This window comes from Xiphophorus hellerii, chromosome 11 (assembly GCF_003331165.1).
Source record: "Xiphophorus hellerii strain 12219 chromosome 11, Xiphophorus_hellerii-4.1, whole genome shotgun sequence".
NCBI lineage: Eukaryota > Metazoa > Chordata > Actinopteri > Cyprinodontiformes > Poeciliidae > Xiphophorus > Xiphophorus hellerii.
Genome location: NC_045682.1, coordinates 21,338,826 through 21,364,139, shown reverse-complemented (window position 1 = coordinate 21,364,139; position 25,314 = coordinate 21,338,826). Strand labels below are relative to the sequence as shown.

The window sequence follows — 25,314 nt, the reverse complement described above, 5'->3', positions numbered from 1 at the left end:
CTGTTGGGCAGGCGGCAGGTAGACGGTGCGCTGTTCTTGGTGCTGAAACGCGCTTCGAACGCAACGCGGACGTCACGCATAATAATAACTGACGGAAAATTTATGAAGCGCATTAAGTGAAGACGGCCATATATGATCATAGGCCATGAATAAGGCGACCAGTCAAACGACAAAAAAAAAAAAAACAACAACTTTATTTGCAGGAATAAGGAGGCTCAGCAGGTTTCACGGTGGAGCTGCAGGCTGCAGGCTGCTGGACTCGGTTCTCCTGTCTGCACAGTGGAGGAGCTGTGACGCGTTTACATCACCAATGTAAATGAGCCTGAGCTCCAACAACCCCCCTCCTCCTCCTCCCTTTTCCCTCCTGTTCCTCTTCCTCCTCCTCCCCATCACCTCCTCTTCCTCCACAACAGACACACAAAACACACACACACTCCCTCTCGCATTCTGCCTGCCGTGGCAGCCTTTTCAGGGCGACAGAGAGCAGCGCTGGCTCGTCCGCTCTCAGAGTCCCTGTGTGTTTGTGTGTGTGTGTGTGTGTGTGTGTGTGAGAGAGAGAGAGAAAGAGATGGAGACCTTACATAACAGCGGCTGTGGGAAATACTAAACAGCCCAGCGGACCTTCACATGCAGGACAACAAAGCCGTGCGAGAGGAGCGATCGGAAGGTAAGCTGAGCCTTAGTGGTGAGGGGGAGAGAGAAAGTGACAGAGAGGGGCTTAAAATGGAAGACCTTGGCTTCTTCAACGACTGATGCGTGCTCACTCCCTCAAGTGATCTGTCTGTCCTCCTGCGCCATGTGCCATCAAATCTTAATCTAATTCTCTCTCTATCTTTTTTTTTTTTTTTGCATGACTTCGGTCTGTTTTATTAGCGAATAAAAACAAGAGTTGAGCACAACTTGGACATCCGGACTCGATCGTCGTGCAAACTGTTGCTTCTGTTAGGGGCTGTTATTCTCGGGAGCACCGCCGCACCCCCTCTCTCCCCTCTCCCCTCCGGTCCTCTCCTCTCTCCCCCCTCTTTCTGTCGGGAGAGCCCCGGTTAGGAAAAGTGGATGTGAAGGACATAATGACGTGTGACGGCCACCAGCCCGACCAGCGGGGGTTCACCTCACCGCTCCCCTCCTCACAGTGTCAGCATGCACGAAACGCTGCCTGCTGCGATCACCGGTTCTGATCGAGCCTCGGCGCCGCTTCTCCATGTGTGTATCTGTGTGTGTGTCGCTCATCGCATTTATATTTATCGCTGTCAGGATGAGAGTTGATCTGCGCGCTCCGTCCTTCCCCCCCTTCATAAGCGCCCGTAATGCCCACAGCTTTTATCACTGCAGGGGTTTTTATATTTTTGTTTTTTTTTCATTGTGCGGGGAACATCACGCATATATTCTTGCAGCCATTGTAGGAAAGTGACATCTCTCACCACAGAAACGCATATTATGACGTTTCGATGAGGGAATTTTATTTGGAAGCTGAATAATCATGGAGCACAAGTTGATTTTTTTTTCCCCCTTTCTATTTCAAGAACAATTGGAAAAATCTAAATCATCTGGATGTTGATAAATGTGTCAACAACACTGATATACAGGGATCAGGCATAACTCTGTGACCCCTGATGGTCCACTGTGATGTCAGGTACCAATATTTGTACCATCCTTCAAAGGGATGGTCCGCTGTAACTGAGCTGAGGTTCTGTTAGCAGTAGATGACCGTTTTTGTCCTCAGTCCAGCTACATCAATTTCATTTAGAATGTTACATAACCTTTTGAATAAAGACGGCTTTTGATAAACATCTGCTACAGGACAATTGTCATTTAAAAAAGTATTTTACTGCTCTTCTGTGAGTTTTAAGATAAAGACGAACATAAACATTTTGGAAAAATAAGATGGATGCATTATTTTCTTTAAGGGATGCTTCTATTTGTGGAAAATTATGCAAAGAAAATGACAAAAAAATAGATCTAAGAGAGTATCATTGGTTCTTTTGTTGTTATTCATTTGTGAAAATGCAGTAGAGTTACTGTCTTGGGGGGGGAAAGAACCGCTTGCTTGTTTATATCAATGTTCTCCGAGACTAAAGTGGATCTCTACCATTTTAAACCAATTCTATAGTCTCAAACATGTTATAAATGTTTATATAAAAAACATTTTATGAATATTTAATGTTCGTATGAATCTGCCATGATACTGACCAATGCAGACAAGAAACCCCAAACAGAGCTGCAGCTTTGAAAACCCAGCAGTCAAAACATCAGCAACAATCATGGTTGTTGCTAAACCTGTGCAAATGCCTCTACTTGCTAAGCTTTGTGCTTCTATCATAACATTGACTTCCTGCTAATAAGTGCCTCAATAAAGAGATAGTAACTTTACCTAAAACGTTCAGAATGTTATCCTTCACGTGTGTTTTTCCCATTTTCAGTCTATGGCCCTAATTTGTGTCTTTCTCTCCATCATTTTCAGGATCTTTCTGGATTCATAAATCACACCTTTTTTATTTCAACACATCCATTCTCCCACTTCTTCTGCTGCTGTTGGTAACAACATGGACCAACATAGACACACAAGCTCCAACGCTCTGCAAAATTTTGGAGTCCTCCTCCGGATCTTCTCGGTCAACCATTTAATGGCCTTTGACTGAAGTGGGAGGCAGTGAACTGAGCAGGTATGGTGGTGCCCCTCAGCAAGCTGCACTGCCTCTTGAAGAGAGCCCAGATGCTGCTGCTCTGCCTGGGCATCGCCTACCTGATGGCAGGCAGCATCCTCCTCCTGCAGCGCTCCACCATCCGGGCGGCTCAGCCCAACCCCCCCAGCCTGCCGCCCCTGCTGTCTCTCGTCGCGCCTCCCGCTGCCCTGGGGACGGCGGGCATGGGCATGAGGGCGCGTTCCAGATGGGCCGCCGTTCAGGCCGTATCCAGCGGGGGAGTCAAAGCGTCGCGAAGCTGGCCCGGCTCCCGCGGCCTGGGGGTCCAACACTTACACCGCCGCTGGTTTCACAGTCTGCTGCCAGAGAGTCCGGAGCAGAAAGTGCCTCTGCACAGGAGCAGCAGACACAAAGGTAAGGGGGAAGGGCGGAATATTCTGCCGGAGTTATGCCTGGAAACAGCGTATCTCCGTGTGAAAACTGTCCTTTCTGGGATTTTTCTGGTGTGTCATTAAACGTCACTGGTTGTGTGGGCTGCTGAAAAGCTGTGGATGAACTTTGGCCAACAGGCAACAACTTAGCTGATTGAAGTTTAGCAGTAACATCACGGTCAACATCATGACACCCATCTAGCTCTGCCAATTTCAGTTGAAATCCATCCTAATAGGTTTAGGGTAATTGGTTGCATCTGATCTGAATCAAATGCTAAAAATGGGAAAGTAGAAATGCACCAATCAGAGTTTGTAATTGCCTTTTTTTAAGCACAAACATTCTAATACCAATTTTAGTTGATTCAAACCTTGACCTGGTTGCACTACCATGTGGTGTGTTCCCTGGTCATCCATTCCTTATCAATACTCACTTGTCCAATAAGGGTTATGGGGGAATTGGTGCCTATCTCTTAGGGTCATTGCGTTGTCATAGGACAACTCCGTCCTATGACGGACAAACAACTATATACACACACACCCACCCCAACTTGAAGCCAAGGGCAATTTGAGAGACCAGCTACCTTAGAAACACATAGAGAAAGGGTTTTGTTTTGTCTCATTCTGGTCACCGGTTCATTTCTCAGGCTCATTCCCACCTCTTGAAGGCATGAATGAGACAGACTATGTGTTTAGAGAAAATGAGTGAAGAGCTGACCCAATTTTGCTGCAGAAGCAGACATCAAGTGTTCAATGGGGGAAAAAACATATTGTCTCCAAAACGTTTAACTGACTGTCCAGCTTTACTGAATTGGCAATATATATTGCCAATTCAGTTATTTTCTGATTCTCTTCTGCTCTTAAATCCTGCCCCGTTGTGTATGTGTGGCTTTCAGTGCCTTTGTGTGAGTCAACTCAAGCGCATTTCTTTTTTTCTTTTTTTTAATTTAAACTCAGAGAAAGAAAGCGCAGCACGTCTGCTGTCTGACATACAGCTGCAGAAGGCTGACGATCTGGGCTGGTGTTTTCGCCTGTGAATTATGTATGAATAAAGGGACACATACAAGTGTTTTATATATTCGGTAATGTACCTTCTTATCTCAGATAGCCAGGAGCTGAGGAATTATACTCAGTACAATGCTCACAGAGCACTCACAGCAGATTTCATTCAACATGTATGAAAGAGATGAGCGTGACCCCAGAACAGTCAGAAGAGCCTCATTATAGATTCATGTGACATTTTACGTGTGGTGCCCCAGATCTCGTAGACGACAGAAAGAGCTCAACGGCCCTCTCAGAACCAGAGGAGGAAAAGCCTCGGCGAGCCAAAGTAATACACAGAAAAAATGGATACCAGTGAGGATTAAAGCAATAGAATCCAAGCATGTGCTCTTTGCTAAGTAGACTTAAAATATTTTGCCATGCTCTTTCAGATTTCCTCCAATCCATTACAGTGCTTATCACTGCTTGTACCATTTTGTTCAATGTTAAGAGCAAAAAGAGTTTGCTCTGGTGGAACATTTGCCTTTCTGTCTCATTCTTTAAAAGAGGCACACTTAATCCTTTCTTAAAACGGAAACGAAATGTGATTGCTCAATCGCTAAGCGAGTTAATACTGATGAAAAATGTTGCAGGCGGGAATTGTTTCAGTTTCAAAGGCGGCTGTCCGACAAAGGCTCGGTTTTGGATGCATAGAGAACAGTAGAGGTGGGTGAGTCGATACAAAATATCGATAATATCGATCCCAATTCGAAATCAGAATCAAATCAATACTAGTGTGATAAAATTGATGCTTAAGTTTCAGATTTCCTTTGGAAATGTATTTTATTATTGTATTGCAGTTTCTCTAATATTTCTAAAAGATGTTGTTTTGATTTGCACTCAAATGCAAGTTGATTAGGTGTATTAAGGAAAAAATGCAAAACACACAAATTGGTTATGATTTTCTATTATTTATCTCGCTGATATGTTATCAAAGTATTTTTTTTAGACATCTACCAACTTCGTACAAATTCTGTCCTGGGTTTTAACTAAACAATTCAAAGGAAAAACCACAAAACCACCTGACGGTTAGAATTCTGATGATCAAACTTCGATAATAAAAAGTATTGGTATCAGTATCGATATTGTCAATACTGGCCCACTTTATAGCTGGTATCAGACAAATTTTTTTTTTTATTTAACGTTTATTTTACCAGCATAAACACCCATTTCTTTTCAAAGGAGTCTCGCTAAGAGGCAGCAGCAAAAACATCACAAAAATTGCAATCAGTCAATACCAAACTCTGAAGTTTCATACGCCTCTGGTGAGCAGAGAAGGAACTAATGAAGGTCTGTGGTGCCAACGGCCCTGTAAGGTTTCAGCCTGAAGCCAAAGAACAATCATTTGTGATGTTGCAAAATAAAGTATGCAACAGCAACAAACGGTGTATTTAATCAGTTTTTCCTGGAAACTTAGAATTCGTGGCCGAGAAAATTAATTGCTTTTTTGACAGAGATGTGACAAAGGTATGTGTGACCATCTTTTTGCAAAATAAAAATAATGGCTGGAAGCCTCAGTAAGAATAAAACACAGCACGTACAGTTCATGCCACTATAGTGAGTCAGCAACCTGACAGTCGAGGTGTTGTTTGTTAGCATAAAGTTGTTCTTTTGAAAATGTTTTCTACCCTGGTTTTTACATTTGTGTGCTCTTTCTTAATACAACACATGTACTCACATCCACTTTATATGATGAAGTTAAATCAATAACTACTCCTCCTTGGTTACCTGCAGTTTCCTCAGTCTCTAATCAAAATAAACAACATTTTGCATATCTGTTATGTTCATTGCACCCACTTTGATCGTTTGCTACGTTCTTAGAGCTAACAGAATAAAGCTTAGAATTGTTAGTATTAAATAGGGAAGAACCATTTCTTTTCCCCAATCAACTTCTTTCATTCTTTAGAAAATTTGGCAGATTAAATAATTGTGCCTTGCCTTTATTGCTGGCAAAGAACAAAGCTGCTCTATGTATTGTTTTGCAAAAACATCTCCCTCTTTGTCAAGTTATTTGTGCTTAATGGATGAAAATGGTGCAGCTCTGCTCCTGTTTTATGTTGAGGGTCTGATTTTCTTTGGCTAGCTTAATTAAAATAAGTCACAGCTGCCTATTCATCATGCTGCAGACAGTGTAGCTGCTTTGTAGCTTTATAAGCCTATTGCACCCAAGTTGATTTTGTAAGTCCACAATCTCAGCTAATAATTGATGATATGTTATAATTTACATTGAACACATAAAGCAATCTTTATGCTTTGCTGTTCAACAACATGTAAAGCTACTCTACGGGACATTTTTGTCACTTCTATCCACTCATGATTGTGTAGAAGTCCATTTTTACTTTACAATATTTACTTTACTTCCACATTTCTTTTCATACGGCAACAAGTAATGTCTCCACCAAAACAGGTGTAGAAAAAGAACAAATCAGAACCAACATGACAGAGTTTCTCCGACATGCTGCCATGATAAGCGGCGCAATTCTAGATTACCTACAAAACAAATTGAAGCTCACCTTCTGAATTAAACCTTGCACACGATGTTAACATTTTCTCACCTACGGCTCCAAAAAGGCTCTGGGTCATGCTGTAAGGACACGCAGTGAGATGAATACATGAGATAAGATTGTTTGGGACAACACTTATGAGCAGGTGTGAGCAGCAATTCATAAATCTGTCCAACTGCATTTGAATCAGCCAGGGTAGATCATGAGAAATAGATTTACAAGTCATTTGCAAACCAACATGAACTTAAAAATTGCAGACCATTTTCCATATGCTGGAGATTAAACTGTAACTTGTCTCTACCAAGTGAGCTCAGCCCTGAGGCTTACAGAGCCTGCTCTGTTTGACCCAAAATAGCAACATAGTTTTGCAAAATTATTATTATTTATTATTATTTGGTTTGTTTTGAAGGAGACTAAAACAGCCTGAGCCCTTGAACAATTTCATTCAGTTCAGTTTATATGTATAGCGCCAAGTCACAAAAAATGTTGCCTCAAGGCACTTTACAGAAGAAAATAATAAATTTTATTACACATATATTCCAGTTGATCCTAGTCATTAAACAGTACAGTATTAATTATTCAAAATAGATTCAAATGTTTGTAAGAAAACAACATTTTTTTTTTCAAATATTTATACTTAGAAGTCTAAAAGTGTCTGAAAATGTAGTGATCAAAAATCTTATGTACAGTCAAGGTAAAATGGAGGCATCGCTATGTGCAGACTACAGATCTTCCATTAGTTCTCAGTATTTCAAAGGCTAAACTACAAGCAAAAACAGGAAACTACTCCCAGTTTGTTAAATGTTAAGATATGTAGCTTCGGGCTCTGACAGCTAAGATTTGACGTTAAGGACGACTTGCTCGATCTAAAACACAAAATGACAAGAATGACTTCCAGTTTTACATACGTTGTGTTGCAGCATCAAAGTTGTGTAATTAAGCTTTTCCTCACTTAGTGCTCATAATTCTCAGAGAAATAATTAGATGCAAAACCAGGAGGTTCGTGAGGCACCCAGCCAAGCCTTAGCTGTCATTTAACAGCCCTCATCCATCCAACACAAATCTAGTTTTCCAAATCTCACATCTCGGGTTTCTGGACAAAAGCCCAAATGTTTGAGCCTGCATAGATTTTTCAAGTGCTGTAAAAAAAAATCCAGTTGAACCAAATTGTCCAAAAGCTTGATTTGACTCCATGACAATGACATTTAACTTAAAAATACTAGATGAATGCCAGGTGAGGTTTTACTTACTCCTGTTCATCATACTTACTAGATGGAATAATGAGTAAGTTTTCTATCTTTTCAACACAGTTTACGGATATTGTATTGAGATTAAAAATCTCTTTTGCAAGACAGTCGTGGCCTAGGTCTTATGGGGATCAGCTTTGAACAGCTCTTTTCAGGTCCTGCCCAGGTCTGGGCTTTGACTGGACCGCTCCAAATCATTCACCTTGTCGTCTTCAAACAATGTCTGTGTAGCATTGGCTATAACAGTCTCATTAAAGTTTTTTTTCTGTAATTCTTTTTTTCAAAGAAGTCAAATTATGTTGATCATGCATGATTTTTAAAAGCAGTAAAATATTCATTTTCAAAATGACATTTTCTAAAAAAAAAAAAGAAGTAAATAAAAAAACATTTAATGGCTAAAGATTTTACATTATTTTGAAAGATGCATGTCATGTCACATTTCTTACCAGAAACAAACTTCATTGTCGAATGAAAGTATTGTTAAAGCTAAATATGCCCCAGATGAATAACGGTAGGCAATATATAAAACATCTGATCACAACTGTGGGCTCTTGAAGCACAGAAATGCTCCTTTCTCCTTTAGGTGGCACAGATTCAGTCTTCCTCCAAGGTACATTAGTTTATACTAAATGTCCAACATGTACAGGAGGAAACTTTGTGCCTTCCAAGGATGATTCTCAAACTATGGAACGTAAACAACGTATCAGAAGTTTAATATAGCTAAACATACACGTGTATCGCCTCCTACAGCTGTAGCAAAACAGAAACGGATATATGATCACATTTTAGCAAAGCTATTACAAATTGTTTAGTTCTTGGGTGCGATAGCAGCTACTTAACAATAGTCTCATTCGATTTGATGACCTCTCACAGTTGGCAGAGGCATGTGTCTTTTTCCTCTGTCCTCCCATCATTAGCTCCCTCCATCCAGTCCTGCAGGGACCGACTCAGCATAGCCATCTGTCTGAGTGTTTAAAAAGGCCGAGCAATGTCAGTCCTCCATGCAGTCATTTCTATCATGTCTATGAATTCAGGCTGCTTCCCTTCATTAGCCCTGAGCCCGTTACGCCTGGGGCTTCTCCCTCACTTTGATTAAAGAACTAACCTTCCCTTCTGGGCGGCTGAAGGGGATAGGAGGGGCTCTCACCTTGGGCAATGCCTCAAAACGCTCTTCGTTCGACTGATTCTGGTAGCTCCTTCCGTTTAATGTTGTCACACAGCGCTTCCTGATGGTCTCCACTGGTACTCTCCAGGGTCCACAGGCGGCCGGTGACTCAGCTTTGCTCCAGCAGCCCCCCGGCAGAATGGGCTTTAAAGAATGTTGGGCCCTGATTGAATCACTTATTCGATACGCCGACGGTTGACAGCCAGAGATTTCACGGCCCATAGCTTCCTCCCATCTTGTCTGCAAGCCCTGCTGCATGTAGTGCATTTCCAACACATTCTAAAGGAGCAGTATTATGTATTTTCCAGGCATACAGTGACATTTCATAGCACTATCAGCCAACTTTGTTACCTTCAGTTATAAAAATGCTGTATTTATCAAATATGACTTAAAAGAAATTTGATTTTGTAATTTAACGCCTTGAAATTGGGCCTTTGTCTCTTTAAAAACTCCTGCTCTTTCTGAAACTCCGCCTTCAGGAAGTCATCATAACATTGCTCCTCTATTTACCCTTTAACAATGTTTTTACTAGCTGTGCACTGAGAAGTAGCAGATCAGTTCCACCAAGTGTTTGCTAATTGCTTCTGGCTAGTCTAAAGGAGCTGAGTGGGGGAGTTAAAGGGGAGTCGCTGTGCATTAAAGGCGGTGCTTGGTCCATCCAGGTGTTTTCCACAGCTGAATGGTTGCCACAGGCAATTAAAGGATTTCTCAGTTATTCATAACAGAATCAAGGCGACGCTCCAAGTATGTTGCTTTGAGAGAATAACATTATAACATGATACAAAGCTGAAAAAAAAGATGATTTTTACCGAATATTGCCCTTTAAATCCACCTTGAAGCATTCGGTGACAGTCTAGTCTGTGCTGGAAGAAAACTTCAACAGGAAGTCTCAGTTTCACTGAAACCCGTAAACTGTTGTTCTATGCAAGCTACATTCAGGAATTGTAATTTAAAGCAAAGAGCTCACCTGGAGGGTATGTTTCCATGCACTATGCAACAGAAACTCAATACAAATCCCTTCAGAATATACGGTTTGTGAAATAACTTTTAGCACAGAACTTAAAAATATACCAGTTGTAGTCCTCGGGGAAAAATGTAATTGAAGTCTGAAGACAAAAGCAATGCATATGCTGCTCTGGTGACAGGAGCTGTTTTTTTTTCTTTCTTTTTCCCAAAGAGTGCTTTTATGTGTCAGCCGAGTGGCGGATGATGCAGCAAAGATAACATCAAAGACCAAATTCAGGCGACGTTTTATACGCTGCCTTAATCTTGTCGGCGCATCGTATTAGCCTGACAAAGAGCATTATTTGTTGCTGCTTTCTTTCTGCATGGGCAGCTTCTGTTCCAGGAAAAGTGTGCAGCTTCAAAATAATTTGAATTAAGAATAACTGGAATACTGATTACCTCTTGTCAGTCATACATGACACAGATAATGCCAGTATTAGGGCTGACAGTACATGCTGGACAGTTATTATGATTGAGTGGAAACACAAAGGCTGCATCGGCCTCACAGCTCTGCAGTGCAGCTAACTGTGTGTTTTAGAGTGTGTGACAGAGATAGGGGCTCGACTCTTAACTCAGGGGTCTGGGACTGAAACATTTTATAGCACAGTCAGGAAACTATATTGCCTTCAGTTGGTACAAAAATGCTGTGTGTGGAGCTCTTGAAAACAAAATAACAAGCCACTTAAAATGATCAGTTTGTCTGATTTTACTTTTTATAGGTTTATGTTTGAGTAAAATTAACATTGTTCTTTTATTCTATGAACTACTGACAACACATCTCTGAAATTCCAAGCAACAATTTAGTATTTATTTACAAAAAATTAGAAATGCTCAAAATGACAAAAAAAGATGCAGTGCTTTCAGACCTCAAATAATGCAAAGAAAAAGCAAGTTCATATTCATTTAGAAATAACAACACTGATGTTTTAACTCAGGAAGAATTCAGAAATCAACATTTGGCAGAATAACCGTGAGGCTCTCAATGGGGTTCAGTGCAGTGGGCTCTTCATTTCTTCTATAGCTGTTTATCAAAATAACTTTGATTTGACGCCTTGAAATTGGGCCTCTGTCTCTTTAAGAAGCTACTGCTCTTTCTGAAACTCCGCCTTCAGCCGATTATCACGTGCAATGCTCATGTGATGTGATGCAACAATGCTCCTCATCATCCATCCATCCATTAATCCATTCTGTGTTTTCCTCTATCTCTTTAATCTGCTTACATGCACTCGCTGCAGCTGATATAACCATGTTTATGTGTGACTGCCGCCACAGATTAAGCTTCCCTTTAGGGAGGCTACAGATTGCAGAGAAGAATAAAAGCTAAACTCGCTGCAGTCTTTGCCTCACTTGGTTGCGTGCATAAGGTGAGCTAAATTTGGCCCCAGCGCTGGACAGTGAATGTAACCCTGTATCTGTTCCATCTGTATGACATTTATGGCTTGTAACAATTGATAATTTTTCGGCATTAAATCCTGTTTTTATATTTAACCAAATCTCATTATTTCTCAAGGTAATTTACACTGAGGGGTTCTGGTCGGGTCCTGAAACTGGTTAACGGACATGGGTGATGCACAAATGTTATTAATTTTTGAAGACAAAAATGAATGAAATCCAACACAGCCATCTATCCATGAATGATTGGGTTGCCAAAGCAACAGGTCCAGGACACTGATCTCTCTAAAAAACATTCTGGAAGATTCTGATGTGTTTCAAGGTAACAGAGGATATAAAATTGGTGATGAAAGACTTGAGCCAAAGCTCTGAACAAGAGCAAAAGAGAATTTTAAAATGAGAAATAATGTAACCACTACTGCTTCCAATAGAAACTCAGTACTGGTTCATCTGGGGTTACACACGTTATATTTAGGTTCTTTTTACACAGAATGCGCATATTAAGCTTGTTGAAATGCAGTGGCTCTGTGTAGGTTTGCTCTAGTAGAGCTTCAGTAATGAGCAAATTAAACGTGTTTCTAAACTCTCGCATTATTAGTTTCCAGCAACAACCCTGAAAATACACAGAAGCCATCATGTATGATTTCTCATGAAAATACGATAAAGCAACTATGCCTTATTTTAGCAAGCTCATGAAAAAAACATACATTTAAATAAAGGTTTGGAATTCATGGTACAACACACTCGATCTAAAGATAAATCCCATAATGAGTGAAAGTGGAGGAGAGATGTTTCCTAATCGATGCTGCCTTCAGTCCATGTCTCGTCCTTCAGTCACACACGCTTAAAATACACAGAAATACAAAGGCGTGTTTGTTCTTCAGCTCCTCACTAAGCAACACATGCAACAAGAGAACACCACCTATTAGCCCATTTATTGAGCAACCTGCTGCCTTCAGCTTTTGAACAGCAGGGGGCATTGCTGAGCAGTCAAAGCATTGAGAATTAAACCACTTTGCAACACAGCTGGAAAAAAAAAAGAAATGAATAGGTGAAGTCTCACTCGTTTTCACCATTAAATCTTCTCAAGTTCTCACCTGTCTTCCTTTAAATGGAATAAGATTACCCTAAAATAAAAAGACATAAACTTTGGGACAACGGGACGTTAAAAACTGAATGATGACTCCGGTTGACTTTACAGATATCAGAGGCTACAGAGATCTGGTGGACCAATTGGTGCAGGAAAAATCAAAAATCATCTTATCTTGAATGTGGGCAAAGCAAAGGAGATGAATCTGCAGGTGGTGGAGGCAGAGAGCGATACAAAGAGAAGCAGCAAAAACAAATGAGTCTCTAGCTACAACTGATGATGTCATGCAGGATGTGCTCCAGTGAAATATCATCTCTGCTCTTAGCATGTCATGACAGTCATAAAGCTGTCATACTGCAAGAGTCAGAGGGGTCTTCAGATTCGTTGTAAGACTGACTGCTAGTGGAGATCCTGCTTTCCGCAGCATCAACATCCACCGAGTTTTCCACTTGGATTTGAGTAAAACAAAAGATAAAATAAAGTATTTTTGAAATTAAATTAAATATAATACAATATAATTGAGTTGAATTATATATAGAAAAGTTTTGAATGCATTTCTAATCATTTTATTCTGTTTACAGTACTGATGATTTCTGTATTAACCTTTCACTCCTGTTCATGTAACTGAGCTGAAATAAATGCTTGTGTCATCAACCGTCACTCGGACTCACAAGTCGGCTCTGCGGCCATTTTGTGGTTTGGAAACCAAAACATCTGGGGATAAATCTACAAATTGTTTTAACTTATTTCAACTCAACTCAGTTCAGTTCTGCCCGGAGCATTTCTGTACTTTATAGCGGCTATTAGATTCCATTGCATGTTGAATTTAGGCTTTAGTTGTGAGGATGTGCAGAGAACCAAATAAAAATGGAGCAAAAAACAAAACAAACACAAAAAAAAAAAACCCAATATACTCTGACTGCTCAGTCAGTTCCTTCTGACAGAGCTTTGCTTGCTTTTATTTTTGACCCATGCAGGAACCTACATGGGCTGCTTCCTGCATAACGCCAGCGATCGAGCCCTGGGCGGAACCATGCTTTATGACCTGCGCAAAATGACCAGCTCCCTGTGCCAGGACACCTGCTCGGAAAGGTAATCCCTGTGGAGGGGCCCACAGAGGGCCCGTTGTGTAAGGAAAGCTTTAGGATCCCTGTCTCCACCATGAATGGCCCCTGTGTCTCCAGCCAGGTGTCTGGGGGAATTAAAAAAAAAAAAAAACGAGGGGTTGGGGGTGTTGGGCCTGCGGTTCGGTCTGTTACTGTGGGAAGCCTAATGAGCCGACCGCTGCGGTTAGAGAGAACATATCAGTCTTTAGAAATGCTTTTTCTGAAGCTCTGCTACTTTGACAACGAGCCGGGGGGGTCAGCACGCGCGGCGCCGCATGACCTTCAAACAAACCTGGAGCCACTTTCAAGGGCAAAGTCGAGGAATGACCTCTCTGAATTATTAGTATTATTTTTCTAAATCACAGCAAAAAGCGGACTATAGAGCAGGGCATTCTGGGTAAATACAACCAAAACAAACGCAAGAGTGAGCTAGAGGGTAAAATGTGGCATTTTACCAAAGCCGCTAAAGGCTGCGCCATTTTTGTTTACATTTTAAAAAGGAAGCTGCGCTCGGTGTCTTCTTCAGAGGGTTTTGTGTCGTTTACTTAAGTGGTTCTTGGTGCAGCGCCCCCACATGTGAGGAGGTGAGCAGGTTTTTCTAAGGGTTTGGTTTTAAACTGCACCAGCTGAACAAATGTAATCAGTCTACCTGATTATCAGGTGTGAAAACACACATCGAGTCGGTCGTCACGTTTCTGCCAACCAACCCGGAGTCCGCAAAGGGAGCGGTCAGGCTGTGTGTACCTGAGCGGGCCAATTACAGAGATGAACTAAAGTAAAAAAAAAAAAAAATGGCAAGGCAATTTACGAGGAAGCTTTAAAGGAAGCAGATGAAAAGGTCAGTTTTCATGAGGGCTCTGCTTTCCCAAAGAGGAAGGATGAAAGTAGACCAAGGAGGATGAGTCACGGGCCGCAGATCAGAGGTGACTGCAGCTCATGCAGAAGAGGACATTACGCAGTCAGATGAGAACATGAGCAGAAACACTGACAACCATGTCAGGGGATGTGATATATTTATTACAGGGACGTCTGAATTAAATGATAAGTGTGAAATCTTACCTAATGTTCTCCTGTGGGATGACTTAGCCTGAGGGGAAGAGTCTGAGGTTATGAAATGCCTTTGGCTAGGGAAATAACTGTGCGTGTGTGTGTGTGTGTGTGTGTGATTAGTGGATACCAGTTTGCAGGTCTGGAATACGGCGCTGAATGTCACTGTGGGAACCGGATCAGCAGCCCGCAGGCTCCGGAGGAGGACTGCAGCCTGGTGTGCCGGGGCGAGAGGGGGTCTCCCTGTGGCGGCGTGGGCCGTCTCTCCATTTACAAGGTGGAGGAGCAGCTGCCAGGTCACAGAAAATGTGAGTCCACTCCCCTCAGGGAGCACAGCGCTCTGCTATTAATGCGGGCGAGAGCAGCAATAACAGGACCAGCTCCATTCTGAAGCTATAGGAAGGGATGCAAGCTGTTGACATGGAAACATACGCAGCATATCTGGTCTGAGAAATTCTGTTGGCTAGCAATTCCTCAGACATGCACATAACAATATCTGATTTTATTTCTCTATTCGTGTCTATTGAGTCTCATATACTTATTGCAATCCTCATATTTCAAACTGTGTTAGTTTAAAATATATATTCTTCCATGCATGTTTGAGAAATTATTTCCTCCTGAGCACCTAATTCATACAAACCAGAACTGAATCTATAAACCTTTTCTGATTTGGAGATGTTTGGAATCATTTTCCTGTTGTTCTACCCCATGATTACCAATTTCCAGTTCTTCAGCAGTTCTTGCATTTGAAGGAGAATCAAGCCCACAGCATCACAGGTTCTCCACCATGCTCCATAGTGGGCCATAGCAGACAGTTCCAGTCCCAGTAGAAGACTACAAGATGGTAAAATAGGTGAATAGATCCTGGAACTAAACTTTTAAACATTTAAATTTGCCAGGTGTTGCACCACCAGTGATTTTGTCATGTATTCTTTTAAGCAACATGTTATATTTTTCCCTACTAAGTAAATGTACGCACATTAATTGTTGGATTTCTTTCTGAGTTTCTCAGTATGACATTATGCTGCTGCTGCAGTAAAGGAGGAATTTATTTTTACGGCTTTCAGACATCTTTACCAGTGGGGCCAAGAAATTGGTCTGTGTGCAGGCGTGTGCGTGTGTGCGCTCTTTTTCAATTTTAATGTGTGTGTTTTTGATGTAGAGCTGGCACCATGACACAGGGTTTTGACGTCATGATGATTTTGTTTGTAGGGATTAAATCTGATTTAATTTCCCTGAGTTATGTCACACTGTTGCACAGGCAGCCAAGCATAAAAACCGATAATCTGACCTGGCATTTAAGCACGTGTTAAAGTCTTAGAGTGTGAGGGCTTAACTCAGTATATGCCACTATCTGCACAATAATTAGCAATTTTACAACATCAAACACAGTTTGAAGTCAGCAATTATAACAAAAGGGAAATATCGTAGCTACAGACTCAAAGAAAAAGACAATTTTTCTCAAAGAGCACAGTCATAGCTGTGATTAAGTTGAAACTGTTAAATATATTTGCATTTTGCAATTTAGATTAAAAAGAACCTTTGCCTGTAAATATGCTCTACCCAAAATTGATCAAGTAGCAGAGTTTTAGCATGTTTTTTTTCAAATTCTGTAAAAAGAAAAAAGAAAAAGGGGGAAAAAAGCATCCATAAAGTCCAATGAGACATTTGCCACAGAAACTAGATCAAAAATACTTTTAAATACTAAGATTTTGTGTTTTTGCAGTAAAGTCTTTATTGTAGTGTTTTACGACCAAATGGAAGATACAAATTTTGAAACGATGAATGTTAATTTGCAAGCCACACTAAAAAGATTTGTATTACAGCACAAAAAACCGAGTGACGATACTGTGAGCCGATAAGGACGGTCAAAAGCTGTCTGTATGAGTCGTGTGCAGAAGAGCTGGGGCGCTCAAAACATACCTGCCTTCTGCAGCTTAAAATCATAATCTTTTAAAACATATATATTTTGAATCTGTTTTTCTAACATCCCAGCCTGCACTGAGGCTGAAAATGTCCGCATTTAAAAAAATTTTTTTTTTACCCTGGCGGATAGGTGACAGGACCCTCCATCACTGCTCTGACAGTCATTATATGTGTCTGATGCACACCTGGGAGAGCCACATTCCAGAAAGCTCTCCGTATTAGTGAGACGGCCGTCGGGGAGCTGACAGCAGCCCTCTCAGCTGCGGCTACAAATGCAGAAAGCATCAAGCTGCTGCCGTCTCTTTCCGAGCCACATTTGTAAGCGCGGTCATTGTAAATGCTAACTGCTTTTTCACGGTGATGTTCAAGAAACGCACCGAAAACCTAAAAGTAAGACATATGCGTGTGTGGCGCAGCCTGAGGACAAGATTAGAAATGGTCTGAGGTTCAAGTTTTTAAACCAACATTCTGTTTATTCAGCTGAGCCGCTGCTGACGATTTCTGTTTGCAGATAAATTGAAAACAAATAGCTTGGCTCCCATCATTGGGCTTTCAAGTCATTTATTCTTGTACCATTTACTTAAAAACAACATATGTACAGTACAGACCAAAAGTTTGGGCACACCTTTTAATTCAATGAGTTTCCTTTATTTTCATGACTATTGCCATTGTAGATTCACACTGAAGGCATCAAAACTATGAATAACACATGTGGAAATATGTACTAAACAAAAAAATGTAAAACAACTGAAAATACCCCTTATATTCTAGTTTCTTCAAAGTAGCAACCTTTTGCTGTGATTACTGCTTTGCACACACTCTGCATTTTCTTGATGAGCTTCAAGAGGTAGTCACCTGAAATGGTTTTCACTTCATAGGTGTGCCCTGTCAGGTTAATAAGTGGGATTTCTTGCCTTATAAATAGTCATGAAAATAAAGAAAACCCATTGAATTAGAAGGTGTGTCCAAACTTTTGGTCTGTACTGTATATAAAAAAAAAAAAACATTTATTATTGAAGCACATTAACAACAAGCTCAGCAAATCAAAGTTCTTCACGGCATCACAGATAGAAACAGGTTTATGAGAAAAATAAGTTTTGATAATGAAAATCGTCAATAAAACAACAAAGTGACAACCGAGATGTTCTCCTTTTTCACTTTCATTTCAGTTACAGCAGATTCTCAATACCATTATAAAGTACAACATTTATGTTGAAGCCCATTTTGAACGCTCTGTAAACGATGCAGGTAAAACTCTACACTGTAAAACATTTGAAGATGATTTAACTTGAAAATGAAGGTTCACCCGCTGCCAGTGCAAGTAAAGTCAACTAGAAAATTTTTTGGTTTTAATTCAGAATTAAAGTTCAAGTTGATTTAACATCAACAGAGAAGTTGTCTAAACATTTTTTTTGTTTGTTTTTTTAGCTTCCATGACTGATAAATCTTGAATTAAGAGTTGTATTAACACTGTAACTTAAAACAAATAATTATTTCACATTGTGCAAGTAAACTATCCTCACCTAGTTAAAAAAACACACATTTCCATATTATTTTTGCAGTATCAAGTTAAAATAACTGAAGTTAAAAGAAATGATGGCACAGACAAAATCTCTGATGAAACATTAAAAAAAAAACTCACTGAATGCAGCTCAGAAATCAGAAGTCAAGCAATATGTGAAGAGTTTATCCTCAACCATTGCAAACTGATTATTGTTTTAAATGAATATTCACTGTCATTGAACACAAGAGCCCTGTAACACACTTCCATCTCGCTCACGTTGCAACACAAGATAGAAAAATCTGCTGCTAAGCACCCTGGGAAATAGTTCCCACCCCTGCTTTTTTTGTCTTTCAGTTTTTTTAAGCGCTAACTTAAAAAACTTCGTTTACTCAACTCTTGGAAATATGACAAAGCTAATAAAACGTGCTGTGCATTTATGTTTCCGCACATTTAAGTTCAAAATCTAAACCTTGCAAGTTGTGTTTGACTTAAACAGAAGTTGGTAGACACAAATAAATGTGGCACAAATGTTTCACAGGGAGCACAAAGACGCTACGAATAGAGAAGATGCTCTACGGAGGCAGGTACAGATAAATAAAAGGTTCTAGTTTCACTGGCAGATTATTTCACTTATAACACGGGAAAAATAGCTTGTTATAAATAAAACAATCTGCCGGTGGAACTAGCAGATTGACTTAAAACAATTAAGGAATCATTGGCTTAAAACAGGCTCTTGTGTATCGCTGAAAAGTTACCTGTATGTTAGTTTTGTCTCATTTCAAGTGTACCGAGATATTTGGACTAGAAACCAGACCAAAAAAAAATATTTGGTAAGATTTTGTGTGTATGTTTTTTTTTTGTGTTGTTGCTTTTTTGCAGTGCATCCATCCTGCCACCATCTTTGAGGAGCTAACCTGTTCACCACAGCATGATACTGCCATCACCATTTTTCATGGTAGAGATGATTTGCTCAGAAGCATCTCTACCATTATTATTTACACCAGAATGGTGTATTATTTATTTATTTATTTTTCATTTTCATGGAATATGTTTCTTCTATGAAGGCTGGAAACATCAATATTGAGCCTTTTTAACATTTTAAAGAGCATGTAGTTTTTCTTCCTCTTCATAATTGTTTGGTACTTTATCCTTTTTACGTATAAAAAAAAGCATAAAGGACATAGAACAAAACATCCAATATGAGTCTTTTATCAAAATGCAGATAGAATCGTAGTAAAAACATGAAGGTTTGTGTAGGTTTATTGTGAGAAAATAGGGAAGAGTTTTTGAGGTGTGTGCTACTTCATGCCCCATGATTTAATCTTGCAATATTAGTTCCATAAAGACGTGCACTTCCTTCCTGACCCGGGCAAGGGCAACCGCTGTAAATAATCATAATCATAAACAGCGTTAGCATTTCCAATCGGAAGCTTCATTCTCTCCGGAGATCAGCAGCCGAGCTGTGAATGTGCTACACAGTCTGCAGAGATTCAGCCGACAGATTAGAGTCTCCACTTCTTGTTTCTCAACGTCTACTCATGGAATCTTGTCAGAGCGAGAGAGAAAAAAAAAACAACAAATTACCCTGTGAAGAGAAATTTCTATTTCAGCTTGTTGTTATTCAGCAACTCGTACACACAGCTATTCATTCCCTCCCCCCTCTTGTCGTGTGTTTCTGCTTCCCTCCAGTCAGAAACGTTCACCACCGCGGCTGCTTCAAGCTGACGAACGGCACCGTCGGCGCCTTCCCGATCCACTCCGTTCAGCCCAACCTCACCACTCAGTCCTGCATCGAGACGTGCACCGATAAGGTTGGCTTCCCGGCTCGGAAAGAGGGATAGGCTTGATGATTAATTTAGCGCACCCAGCAGTGGAACAGAGGAGGCCGGCTCAGAGGGCTGCCGGATCACATGTGGGAGAACACGGCTCTTTGAATTCTGCTGAATATTAAAGCTTTAATGTGCTTTTAATGAGAATTCTCTGAGTTCTGCTCTAAAGGCTTAGCGGCTGCAGCTCTGCTGAAAAAAAAGGGGGAGAGGGTAGGGGGAGAGAAAACCAGCATGCTGTTGACAGCAACGTGATTAATTCTCGTCGCGTGGTGTGAGTGCAGGCATGCATAACCGGAGTGAGAAGAAGATCCCCGCAGCATCTCCGAGCCCCGGCACTGGAAGTTCTCACCTTCTGGAGCTGGAAGAGTGAGAAAACGTCAGGAGGAAAAATGAAGGGTGGATTGGAGATGTGATGAGACCGACTGGAACAGAAAGAGTCAGAGGACACAGCGTGGGGAATTCAGTGCCTCGTATAAATAACATCTCACTTTTTTACCAAATATCTGTTTGGGTGTCAACCAGCTGTAAACATTATTCCATGCAGCGTCGGTCACGCTCTGATTAGATGGAGAATATCAGCATACAAATTTTGCCTAAGATGTTCTTTTGGATTTAGCTGTAGACTTTGATTGGGCCGTTCCAACAAATAAATCTGACCCTGCTGTTCGCTAAGCCTCCTGTCTGCTATTCTATGTTGAGCTCTCTCCATCCTCCAATCAGCTGCCAGCATCCCTACTGAACAAAAGCTTCATTCTGCCATCATGTTTCATTGTGATGATGGAGTTGTTGAGGTGATGTGCCACACAAAGAATCCTGTTTTTTGACGAACAAATTCAGCATCTGACCTCCGCTATGGATCTCTGCTGCTAATCCAGAGTGACCAGATTATTGCTCTCTCTTTGACCGACCTGTCGGTTCAGGTGGCTGCGCTTTGGTAGGTTGAGATATTGCTTTCAAACCCAACTCTGCTTAACGTTTCTCCACCGCTCCCTACTACTAGACAGAAGTATGTGGGAATTTGCAGTTCGTGTTTGTTGCCTATTGAGCAATATGTGTTTATGATTTTACTGTGATGTTTTTATTGACTTTCATTGTTTGTAGTGTAAATTATAAATGCTGCTTTGCTTAGCGTACAATGTCCAAGACAAATTTTCCCTTGGGGACAATAAATTACACATCTATCTATCTATCTATCGATCGATCGATCGCCTTTGTACCAGTTTAAAGTGATTCGCTTCTCTGGGCCTCCAGGCAGGTTCAGTTAAAATCCAAGCCATACTTTTCAGATTTTCAACTGTAAAAATGTTTAAATGTTTGTTTATTTTTCATCCACTCTCACAACATTAAAAAAAAGCCTGTAGCATGACAGAATGGGGGGGAGAAAAAAATCATCAAGGTTTAAAAATTTGACAAGTCATTTGTAATTGTGAATGTTTTCAGGAGCTCCCCCTGGCTGTGTTGAAGAGACCCCACTGTTTCTGCACGTGGACGTCGTCTCTCTTCAACATCAACCAGCAGGCGGACAAGCAGCAGTGCGCCGACAGCGGCGCCCCGAACCGCACGGCAACATCCGGGGCCACGGCACCGCCAGAGAGCGGCCACTACCAGGTGTATCACACTCCCGTCCTCGGTGAGAATCTCTCTTCCACGCATGTCGGGCAGCTGTAGGTGAGCAGAGGAAGAAACTAAAACGTTCCTGCAGCGTAATAATTAGCCGAATGTTTTCTGGCCCCAGCCGTCTGCGTCGTCAGGGCTTTTTGCTAATCACGCCGCTCAGTGAAAGCTTAACACTCTGTTTTATCTGAGGAGAATAGCCTGTGATAAAAGCAGTCCATACCATGACACTGTGTCTGAACCCTGTGTTGGTTTCTCTGGGGAACGCCACTTAGTGAATGACAGAGTAGGAAATTGCACTTGAAAGCCCCTTTTCCCTCTCCATATTTCCTGAAATCTCGACTCGGATCCATTTCAGAGCTCTCACAGTCACGCTGCAGTTAGTGTCACACCAGCTTTTGTGTCTAAGTTGTCCTGGAAATGACTCCATTTTGGGCTCTCAGCTTCCTCAATGACGCTCATCTGCTGCGAACACAGCTGACAGTTCGCCGAATAAAAGAAAATAACGTTTTCTTGCAGACTCCAGGTGCAAAGAGAGAATGTTTCTGCCTCAGAGATCCTCCTCCCTGGTGGCGCTCTCCAGTTTTCCGGGCGCGGGCAACACCTGGGTCCGACACCTGATTGAACTCGTGACCGGCTACTACACCGGCAGCTTCTATTTCGATGGCAGTCTCTACAACAGAGGTAGGAAAGAGCGCTGCTGAGGGAAACCGCGCAGCTGAAATGTTTCTCAGTCACATTTTGTCTGATCGATTTTCTTCTCCGGTCCCAGGCTTCAAAGGGGAGAAGGATTACTGGAAGAGCGGCCGCAGCATCTGTGTGAAGACGCACGAAAGTGGCCAGAAAGAAATCGAGATGTTCGATTCTGCAATCTTGCTGATTCGAAATCCTTACCGCTCTCTAATAGCTGAATTCAACCGCAAGTGTGCCGGACATCTGGGCCACGCCACCGAGGCGCAGTGGGACAGCAAAGGTAACGGTGCGCCTCAAGGTCGAGTGCTTTACAGCTCTGCTGAAGGATTCTATTGTCACGCATTCCCTTTATTTACAGAGAGGCAAGCTTTCACGGTCACACACACACACACACCCCGTCTTGTTACCTTCTTAAGACCACCAAAAAACACCACCCTTTCTAGACATGATAGAGATGTATGAAAAGCTGTTCCAAAAAAGAAAACAAATCCTTTTTTTTACTATTACTAAAAAGGTTTGTCACTACAATAGCCTGCTAGAGAAATCAGTATATTATTTGGTTTACACTATTAGTTTACTTTTAATAAAAAGGTGGAAACGATTTCACAGTCACACACGTCTTCTCTGAAGGGTACTTTGCTCAGAAGGTCAAGGACTTTGCTTTCTCAAAGAGTTCAAACAGAAGGTTTTTTCATCGTGTGAAACAGAAAGTCCTCCTCAGCAATATTTCAGAAGTGCACAGACATTCAGAACCACTGAACCCAGACCAACTACACACAACCGGTGTGCAGGAGCGGGCTGGACAGGTCAAAATTTGTCAGATAAAACAGCTAAAGCTAAACTGATGAGTTTGGGACTTCAAATATCTTCATTCTCCTGTCTGTCTTAAACTATAGAACAATAAACAACTTATGTTTTAAGGACTTTTATCAGCAGGTCTTAAAATGAACTTATGAACCAAGTCCTGAATGATGTTGACTCATTGTAATCTGCTTAGTGCTTTCAGTTTACGCTTTGAAATCTCACAGCAGTCTTCTGCATGACCTGAGCCATGAGTGTGTGTGTGCATGGTCGACATTCATATTATTCTCTGCCTGCTAGGCTGAATCATTTTTATCTTTATAGACTGTTTAGTCCCCAAAAAAAAAGAGTTGAAATTGATATTAGGAGGAGTGATGATTTAATAACATGGTTGCTATTGATTAAAGTATTTTTGTGCATTAGCCAGCTTGTGTTCTGCTTCCTTTCTGCATCTTCAAACAAACTGAAACTCAGACACACACCCACTTAGTTCTGTCCACTCTCCAGGATAATGGATAATTATCAAAATCTGGATAATCACCAGACTTTGAGCTGTTTGTCTTTAAACATTAATGTAAGAAGCTCTTTTTGATGAAGGCACATTAAAATATAATCTAGTAATTACCAGGAAATAACCATCTATCCTCTCTGCTTCTATCTGCAGAGTGGCCAGAATTTGTCTCCAGCTACGCCCCCTGGTGGGCCTCCCACGCTCTGAGCTGGCTGAAGTTTGGACAGCGCCTCCTGGTGGTGCACTACGAGGAGCTGCAGAGAGCCCTGTTCCCCCAGCTGCGACTAGTCGCTGCTTTCCTAAACGTCTCCATCACCGAGGAGAGGCTGCTGTGCGCGCAGAGCAACCAGGACGGCCACTTCAAGCGTCCCGGTGCCCAGAGGCCCTCCTTTGACCCGTTCACTCCTGACATGAGGCGCATGATCGACTCCTTCATTCTCACGGTTGACCAGGCGCTTCAGAGCAGGAACTTTAGTGGTCTTCCACAGGAGTACCTCCCCAGATGATGGTGGGTAGACTCTGGAATGACTGCGTCACACTTGGTCTGAGGGGACGAAGGTTTGCAGCTCGTTCTCAGCAGGAAGCAGGACTGGATCGGCTGATGAAAGTGGACCGAGTGACTCTTTGACAAGCCGGGTCACAAAACAAAACAAACAAAAAAACATGACGGCACACTGAGAAATCCAACGGAGAGTAGTTGTTGAAAAGTACAAGGCCTTGACCTTTTCACTCGAGAGAAGATTCGACATGAACTGTTGACCTGAAGAAGGGTCAGGGTAAGCATTGTTCCCCACTGCCAGACTATGGACGTGCTCATGCAGGTTCAACCCACATCCCCGTGTTCGCCAGCATATACAGTTATACTAACACACAGAGGAGAAAGACTGAATTTCCAGACAGAGGAAAATGCCTCAAAAATGTCACATGTGATTGTACGGACTCTCTGAGGGAGACGAGATCGGCCGATCACAAACTGTGAATTTCTATGGAGATTTGATGTCATTAAAGATCTGAAGCGAGCGCGACTGTGTACGCTGGCGTGTTTTAATCTAACAATGCGACTGGGGAAGTTGCTGCTTTATTTGCAGCTGCCACCTCTGATGTTGAAGCTGATAGTAGGAAGGTTTTGTCCACAGAACACAAAATATAACCACAAAGAAAGAAAACGGTAGTGTTCACTGTAGAATCCTCTACTATTGTGGAATATATCGTGGGATGTCAGTGCCACCTGCTGGCTGTGAGGTACTGCAACGGTAGAGGTATTCTTCCAAAAAATAAAATGTAGTTAAATTAAAGGCATAAAGGGACTAAGCAAATCCAAATTTCTGCATAATACTTTTGGCATATTTGGGCTGATTAGGGAGCCAACAAATATAGAGCTTAACAGTTACAAACTAGCTCCATTCAGTCTGCAAACTGTGCACTGTCAGGAAAATGAATTATTAAAACGAGCTAAAACATTTGAAAGGTTGCTCAGGGATGACATGTTGCATTTCTGGCTGTAGTTTTATTTACTCGCTACATAATGAACACAACCATTCACTAACTCCCACAGAGCAGAGCCAAAAGCACCACTAGGAGATTAAAAATCCTCCATTGTTCAGAATGGAAACCTACAATGTTAGTGAATATAAAGAACATCTGTGGGCCACACATCCATAATGTTCCGCCACATCCCACAGGTGCTCTGTTGGATGAAATCTGATTGGTTGAGGCTGTTGGAGTACCTTGAACTCATTGAAAGCAGATGGAGAAGATTTATCCTGTGT

General features: G+C 41.5%; 1 protein-coding gene across 2 annotated transcripts; it reads left to right on the top strand.

Moving 5' to 3' along the window:
- Window positions 1–379: 379 nt before the first annotated feature.
- Window positions 380–24,565, top strand: wscd1b (WSC domain containing 1b). Of its 2 annotated transcripts, none has more exons than XM_032576632.1 (9): window positions 380–667; window positions 2,462–3,056; window positions 13,492–13,606; window positions 14,791–14,975; window positions 19,787–19,908; window positions 21,367–21,556; window positions 22,060–22,224; window positions 22,313–22,513; window positions 23,699–24,565. In XM_032576632.1, the coding sequence occupies exons 2-9, from the start codon at window positions 2,666–2,668 to the stop codon at window positions 24,049–24,051; spliced, it is 1,722 nt and encodes a 573-aa protein (XP_032432523.1). In that variant the 5' UTR covers window positions 380–667; window positions 2,462–2,665; the 3' UTR covers window positions 24,052–24,565. The 2 variants fall into 2 exon arrangements, with proteins under 2 accessions (XP_032432523.1, XP_032432524.1); XM_032576633.1 differs by lacking the exon at window positions 380–667 and adding an exon at window positions 874–1,203.
- Window positions 24,566–25,314: the final 749 nt, after the last annotated feature.

What these genes read in the sequence shown, in the direction of transcription:
- wscd1b (XM_032576632.1), top strand. Translation starts at nt 2,666, where the DNA reads ATGGTGGTGCCCCTCAGCAAGCTGCACTGCCTCTTGAAGAGAGCCCAG. An exon ending in GCTGCCAGGTCACAGAAAAT is followed by an intron (nt 14,976 to 19,786) that starts GTGAGTCCACTC and finishes GCTTCCCTCCAG; the next exon opens with TCAGAAACGTTCACCACCGC. An exon ending in GTATCACACTCCCGTCCTCG is followed by an intron (nt 21,557 to 22,059) that starts GTGAGAATCTCT and finishes GTTTTCTTGCAG; the next exon opens with ACTCCAGGTGCAAAGAGAGA.